Raw genomic sequence first — 8,414 nt, 5'->3', positions numbered from 1 at the left:
TGCCGATCGACGACTCTGCGTGCGCGTCTGCTCCATCTCTACTTTCTAGCTAGCGACCGCGGTGCCTCCCGCCATGTCTCCTGGATTCTCTCTCACGCTCCACTGTGTGCCTGTGTCTTGTGTATTTCTCTGCAATAATGCTGGAGATGCAGCTGTATATTCTGTGCATTATTTTGAACAGTTTGTTTAATCGACGGCGTTCTGAGCATGGATGGCGCTGACCCATCTTCCAGTTTTGTCCCCATGCCATACTCAGATCGTGTAAAGCTGGCCATATCCAGCTTGGGTGTTTATCTTCCCGTCGATGTAACTTTCTCTAAGTCGCGACAAGTCATCAAGTAAGATTCATTTTGACACATGGACGTATGCTATCCGAATCGAATACAAGATCGTCCGTACCTGCGGCCATCTGTTCACCGGATCGCCGTAATCGCAACCACTCTACTTCCTTTTAATACACCTGTTTTACAAATGCTTTTATTTTATTATTTTTACAAATGACATTAATATATTTATATTCATATATATAATATAAACATAAATTGTTAGGATGGACTCTTTTTTTATATTTCTAGTTACAAATAATGATCAAAGCTGTGTTTTAAAGGCCGTGCTAATAACATAACTACTTGCGAACAGGAAGTTGTCCTACCGGCTACCGCAAAACAGTAGCAACCGCATGGAATATAACCGTATCCATTCCAAAAGTCATAGCTGAAAATATTTATCATGAAAGAACACTGTTAACTAACAAAAAAAAAGTAACAAAAAAAATATGGCTTATAAAAACAAGCGATCGGGCTCCTCTTGCAGTGTAACACGAAACGCAAAAGGAGCTCAGTGTCGGCGTATAAAACGACACAACACAAAGATGCTGGGGAGCTAGCATGCACTTCGATCAAATCCATTAGAATATACTACGCTTAAAAAAATTCAATTGAATACTCCCAAACGAAATCTTGGTACAACACTAACTCATGACTGTTCCACTAAACGTCTCAGCATGTTTGCAAATGATGATAACGAAAAGAGACTCCAAATACCAGACTAGTGCAAGTACCACAAGAGAGCAAAAATTTAGGGTAGTAACAATATTTAGCTGAGCTAATTTAGCAACAACAGATTATCAGATACGGCATTTTATGGAGCCAGGTGATGTCTGTCAATTATATAGGAATCTGAAACCCCAATAGGCCGGATAATTAATAGCAGATGACGTCTGTACAAAAACGTTGGTTTCCTGCCGGGTAAAAAAACCCAAGCAGCAAACTTCAACCAGCATGGATCCAGCTGATGTTGCAAAGTGGTCTGCAGGAAGGAAGCACCTTATTTCCCCACTTGTCCAGGATGGCTTCAAGAGGACGAGTTCTTCCGAGCTGCATAAACCCGGTAAGCAGCTAATCCAACAACTGCAACAGCAGCTCCAACTGCAAATTATTAGTGCAGTATCAGCATATGCCAGACCTCATACAACTTTCACATTGACTGAATATTTAGGAAACTATATATTAGCATCAGCAGACAGGTAGATTTCTAATCGATTGCACCTGTAGTCTCGTAGTTCAATGTTCAGTATGATGTTAATTAAACCATTCACAAACACAAGGGTGCATGCAACTCACCAGAGACAACCATTAGCGAACGGTTTAGAAGTTGCCGATATTGCCGGCGTGTTTTGCCAGCTTCAGTCTCTGGAATGCTCAAATGGGGCTGCTGTGCAGCATGTATAATTCTGCAGAAAATGTTGTTCAAATCTCTCAGCTTCACGCTGATCGGAATTGGTGTTTCAATTCCCATGTCTTGGCTCACCTGGAAAGTAGATGTTTTCACAGTTACTTCTTCTGGCAAATAAATAAAGAGGACTTTCTGGTCACAATAATTCACAATTGTCAACAAATAGTAAGTTATCCCTCACCTAGACAAGTGGGTCTTCTACCGATACTACAGAGAAGCATGGGCAACAGATAAGGGAAGCACATTTTGCATAGTATTTGCACCAGTGTAGTAAGAGGTTAATTTAGGGATGCAAGTGGGTTGGTCCATGTATATGTATTCAGATATTGCCATTAGAGGGTTGGTCCACAAACCCAATTCTAAGTGGGTTGCATTCAAACCTGTGCTTCTATGATGGACTATATGTGTTCTCATTGACCAACCTAGCATAGTAGCATCCCTTCATAAACTAGCTTTTACAGAAAGTAACCTTACTAACGAAATAATTCAACAAATACAAATACTGTTAGCGAAACATTTCAACCAATAAGCTGTTCTGCACTTCTCTCTACTTCATAAGTACTACCCAATGGCAGCTGTGGATTGAACTAGCACATACCTTATCCAATTTTAGTTTTCATTTTGTTTCATTTTTCTACGATTCATATGATCTTTATGGCAAAGACAAAACCTATGAGAACACTTGGAGCCACAAAACCTGGGACAAAATTACGAGGTACTATAGCAACAACGTATGATTAAATTTGATTGGAAACTCATCCTGATATGGTTCCACTATGCCTACACAAGTAAATGCTAAAAGACTTACTCTAGTTGATTCTTGCAGAGCTTGTGAAGATTGGTCAAGATCATCTTTCGCAGCAACTATCAAGCAAGGAACTTCGTAGCCAGTATTTTCTCCATGTGTAGCCACTTGCACAAGCAAGTCTCTAGCCCTTTGCCAAGAATATTCATCGCAGCTGCCAATACAAAAAAGTTCAGAGGCTATTTTGTGATACATGCATAGTGAGTACATTTATGTCAATCCAGATCACAGGCTTCAAAAGAAGATATAACAGTATAAACAAGATTTACTTGTCGACCTCCTAGAAGCTCTTCCAGGTTGTGTGTTTCATTCTACAATAGACTACAAGAGCGACAATAATTACTGTGAAAAGAGTTTCAATGCTTGTCAATTGTGATCTTCATCACCTACTGTCACAGAAGTGTGGCTCACATAACCAGGGATTTAACTATAACTAGGGGTCAAAAAAATGTCAGTTCGACTGAGAATCCACTTGAAACAATAAATTGGTATGGAACTATGGATAGTGCCTAAATCAAGTAACTTTGTCAAGATAATGACAAACTGAGAAAACTTCAGTTTTCTTGCCAAGCTGAGTCATGAAACACATAATCTCAGCCCACTACCATGAAATAAGCCACCAGACAAAAGGTGCAGAAGCAGACACTGAAGTAACAAAACTAAACCTTGTTTAATGCATTATGTTAAACCCAAACTTCTATTATAACACTCATTATATATATAACCATGTTAACACAAATGGTTTATATCAGGAGCACAAACATGAAATTGGAAGAAAATATATGTGATTAACTTATGAAGGTTTTGTCAAACAAATTAACTGATACACAAATAGGGAGAACAATCAGTCACTATAACCTTTATTGTGAGACTTGCAGATTATGAATAAATAAAAGAATAGCCTAGGGGAGTATGTACCTGTCGTAAACAAATACTGCTACATCACACGGCGCCAATGATTCCTTGTCAGAAAGTAAGGATCTCACATCACCTTCAGGAATCTCTCGCAGTATTAGTGTCTTTCTAGTTCCCTTCAAAAAAAATTGAATGAGATTAAAATAAACAGGCTATGCCTCAATGACCCAACTAGAAAAGATCGCTAGTACTTGCGGAAAATGAGGAACCAGATAGTGAGTAATAGTTTACAGAGAACATAATTAGTCTATACAGACAAAAAGATTATACCAAGGAGACAATATAGTTGACAATACTACTACAATCAGAATGTGCATTCAACATTTCATAAAGCCATGCTGCTGTTTTTTTTGTATCAACAGATAGAAATTTTGTCTTCACTGATACTTCCTCCAGTCCGATTTATAAGGCGTTTCAAGAATGTCAAGAATCAAACTTTATAATATTTTACCAATAACTTGGCCAACAATTTTTAACTATTGTAAATACAAACTTGATACTATTAGACTTGTAATCAAATGTGCTATCCAGTAATCATAAACAATATAATATAAAATAAATGAATGGTCAAAGTGTAATTTAGGAGACCATGTCATGTCAGACTATGCCTTATACATTGGACCGGGCGGGATTACATCCACAATCACAATGGGATTCAAGTTGTTGAAAAAAGAAATAATATACATCAGCATAGAGCATCAACATGTAAAACATCTGTGGTGCAAAAAAATAGAGCATCAACATAACACTTACATCAGCCATTTCGACAGAATTTGTTGCAAAGCGTTCGCTGTTAGATGGCAGAGCATCAGAAGGTTGCCTGTTACAAGGACCCCAAGTGAATTAAAGATGACCAAATGAGGAAAAGAAGTGTCATAAGGTATCAGGAAATGTATGGCATACCTTCCAATGAATGATTGTAGCAAGGACGTCTTTCCAGAGCCTCTGGCACCGAAAACATAACACTGGAAAACATTTCTCTGTGTCTGTTGCTTTTTACGATCCACTCGTCTTTTCCTTGTGACAGTAAATGCAGAACTGAACTCGCCAGGATAGCCAACATATACAAGGTTGGCATAACTATTTGTTGGATCTAGAACTGTCATTAGAGCCCACTACATCGCAAAATCCTTATTCAGCAATAGCAAAATATAATGCAATATAGCATGAAATAAAATAACGAATTAACAGAAAAATGCATTGCCATGCTGCCAGCATTCTGCAGCACATGTATAGATTTTCATACTTTGCTCTTTCGCAAGAAATTTCACCATTAACAGAGCACACCACTTCAACTTAGAATTTGATTGATTATGCTTTAGCTTACATATATATTTCTGAAATGTTTAGCAAATAATTTAATTACATCAGCAGCTTGCATATTGAACATATCAAGTTATTCACCGCATAGACACAAGATTTGTTTGGTCCTTCTCAAAGCAACAAAGGCAACTGAGTAAATGGTGCATAAGAATGCACCAAACAAACATAATAGAAGTAGGTTGTTTTTGGATCCACAACAAATATGTTTATTCACAAATAAGATCCTCGTTTAACCACCAGTTTATTAGTTGTGCATCATATACTAAGGATGAGACAAAATACCTTTGAGAGAAACCCTTCAAGTGACAGACCACCCAACACGTTCTTTTCAGCGCAGTCTTTGTATGGATCGGAAGACCATGGGCTGAAATATGCCACACAAAAATAAAAGGTGATGCAAAGGAAAATAACAATAGAGAAGAATGAATATATCTGTCACAAAGCCTGAATAAAAAAACAACACATACTATCAATAGATTAGAGGAATTAACACAGGATTTTCCAACACTTTATAGACGAGCATTATCAAATATTCAAATGTACAAGTACAGTTCCAATATATATGCAGAATGATCTATTCATCTAACATCTTACTTTTCAGGTGCTGTTGAGAAAAGGTCTTCCAGCTCAGTAGGTAGTAAAGCTCCATCCTGGATACACATAAAAAGAGGAGCAATCAATCCAATATGATATCCTAATAAAAAATCCAATACAATATAACTTCAAATGAATATATGTTAATAATTAATTCAAATGAATAATACCGATTCATTATCATTGAATACCAATTGCATATCAGGGTAAGATTACTCTTAACAAAAACAAATTTGTACATTCTTCTTACATTATCAATGTCAAACATGGTGAATATCCCTCTCAAGAATTCGACCACTACACTTGTCATTTCCAGAGTCTGCAGAAAAAAGCTGGCTTTATTACTTCACCAACATTCCATCAATAAAGATATTATATTCCTACATGAAGCAACTAATAGAAGTTTGAAGAAGACTACAGAAGCAATAATAAAAGTATTGGTGCTAATGACATAAGTGTGCAAGGCTGTGAACTACATATATATAATAATAACACAACAGCAAAATCAACTACTGACCATAAATGGCTTTAACAAACACCAAAAGTAGAACAAATCCAGTTCTAACATAAAAAACACACTGATACACTAGATTAGTGTTTACAATCCCTGAATTCATTGGAAGTACAATGATCAATGATGGATATCAAAATGGATAGATTGGAACAGGGCAAAGACATAGATAAATAAGTAATATTGGCAATGAAAGTTTTGCATCAATCGTAAAACAAAACAAGCATACTTGATCAGGAGCTCTTTTAATTGGCATTGCAAGGAGATCATCCCTAAGCTTGATGTCATTGTCGTAACCAAATTTCCTCAATACAGTCCATGTAGTTTCCAAACGACCTTTTTCAATAAAGAGGGCATGCAGAAAAAGGAACCCAGTCAAGGTAAGACCGCTTTCATTTACGCCTTCAGGCATCTTCTCCTGAACAACTCTCTTAACTCCTGAAATTTCAGTAGGCTGCAGAGGGGCACTAAAGCATCGGACCTGTAAAGCAGTAAGAAAAAAAATCTCAGCAACACTAGAAACAAAAGAGTATATGATTAAGTAGTTATGTTGTATGCTGCTAAATGGAAAGCAGGGTAGCCTTCATGAACACAAACCTGGAATTCATTGAGCTCCACATCACTGAGAGCGCCATCCTTGTCATTATCACATATAATAAAGATCCGCTTCAACGCTCTCACACATCGAGGCTTCAGAGATTGTAACTCTTGATCAAAGAGTGGGGCAGTTGGGTGAAGTACTGCCTTCTGAGCATAGTAGAAGACCTCAGGCACCTGCCAAAAAAGAGTCAACATCCATAATTATTAATCAGAAGAACTTCCAAATGCCGAGCATTTTAACACACTAGACACACACTGTTCATGTCTGGAACACTACAAGCCTTATTCTAATGTGTCTGACAAAAGTTCCAAATGCAAAGAATTTTAACACACTAGGCACCCACAATGGCTAACTCATAAGCTAGCTCTAAACATTTTTTTCATATTTTAATAGAAGAGAGAGAAAAGCTTAGCTCTTGCTCAAGAGCTAGGCTCATACACACATTACAAGATCATGTGAGAGTGTCATGTAGGCCCAATCATACTATGAGTCATTACTAAAAGCTAGCACTATTGGAGAGGTTAGCTTAGAGCTAGTAACTGACTTATACCATTGTGGGTGCCCTAAGGTAAGTATCAGACATTTGGGGGTACAAATACCAAATCAAGTATAATAAGATGTGGGGTAACCTGGATCTGCCGAAGAGCGGAGCACTCGATGCAGGTCTCAATCTCGCGGAAGGACTGCATGATGGGCGCCATAACCTGCTCAAGGCTAACCTGCTGTTCGTCCCTTAGGTCCAGCTTGCACCCCACCACAATAACTGGAGCCTTCAACTGCGTCACACAAATCAGAAAGACAAATCACAATGGGGCAACCCAAGAGAATCAAACGCAAGCGATCTAGACCTACACCACGAAGCCCCGCCAGGCCGTATCGAGAATCGCGGCAATACCTGGAGTCGCCGGAGCTCGGGAAGCCAGAACGAACTGAGACGCTCCAGCGTGGCGGGCCGGTCGCAGGCGTAGGTGAGCACGACCGCATCGGCGGCCTGGCACTCCGCGATCAACTTCGGCTTCTGCTCCGGGCTGCAATGACAGGTACGCGCAAAATCAACTCAACGCAAGGTATTCATCCTTACCGTCAAGATCTAACCAATCCGAGATGCGCGGGAGGGGGACGCGGGGGAGTACCTGGACGACGTGTCGATGATGGTGATGGGTACGCGGTCGGGGAAGTAGTCGGCGGGGAGGCGTGTGGGGGGCATGACGCGGGGCACGTTCTCGGGGAACTGCTCGGTGGCGAGGGCGACGATGAGGCTGGACTTGCCGGTGCCCGGGTCGCCGATCACGACGACCCGCACGCCCGACTTGCCCGCCAGATTCGCGGCCGCCGCCGGGGACGTCGCACCCGCCATGCCGCGCGCCTCCTCTCTCTCCCCGTTCGGCTTAGGGTTTTGCGGGATTTGGGTGGGCGCTGGTGCGGCTGTGTGCGCGGCGCCGGTGTCGTATGTCAGCGGGTGGGGTCGGAAGACTCGGAAGGGTGGGCTGGTCCTTGGACGCGTCCGTTGCTTCGGCTTGGAGTGGAAGAAAGACCGCATGAAATTTTCTGGATTTAGGTACGGTGGAATTTTTATTTATATTTGGTAATTATTGTTCAACTATAAATTTAAAAGATTTATTTTGCAAATTATAGATAATTATGTAATTAATTATTTTTTATTTATATTTAATGCTTTGTAGACTCGATGTGACAAGAAGTTTTAAATTTTTTTGGAACTAAATAAAGAGTATGTTTAGTTCTCCATAGATTGTAAAATGTAAAATACAAACTACAAGCGTGTTTAGTTTCCCGTAAATACAAAGTGCAAACTACTTTGAGATGATGGTGTCGTGTACCAAAATCTGAGGTACCCGAAGCTAAAAGCTAAAACCCCTTACTCCTCCATAGAACAAGCTAAGTTGGCTAACAGCTACTCTTGTCTCGTAGGA

The 8,414-nt window shown here is 39.8% G+C and overlaps 1 protein-coding gene across 1 annotated transcript; it reads right to left on the bottom strand.

Moving 5' to 3' along the window:
* On the bottom strand, nt 899-7,929 carry LOC110430075 (mitochondrial Rho GTPase 1). Its single transcript, XM_021447006.1, has 14 exons — nt 7,617-7,929; nt 7,379-7,511; nt 7,113-7,259; nt 6,480-6,656; nt 6,112-6,363; nt 5,622-5,690; nt 5,372-5,427; nt 5,060-5,141; nt 4,358-4,569; nt 4,208-4,274; nt 3,458-3,570; nt 2,543-2,693; nt 1,623-1,809; nt 899-1,427 (listed from the first exon to the last, which is right to left on the bottom strand). Exons 1-14 carry the CDS (start codon nt 7,838-7,840, stop codon nt 1,354-1,356), a joined length of 1,944 nt encoding a protein of 647 aa, XP_021302681.1. The 5' UTR covers nt 7,841-7,929; the 3' UTR covers nt 899-1,353.

The sequence above is a fragment of the Sorghum bicolor genome, chromosome 1 (genome assembly GCF_000003195.3).
Source record: "Sorghum bicolor cultivar BTx623 chromosome 1, Sorghum_bicolor_NCBIv3, whole genome shotgun sequence".
Lineage (NCBI taxonomy): Eukaryota > Viridiplantae > Streptophyta > Magnoliopsida > Poales > Poaceae > Sorghum > Sorghum bicolor.
Note: the sequence above shows the minus strand (reverse complement) of the source record. Positions and strands in the feature narration are given on the sequence as shown.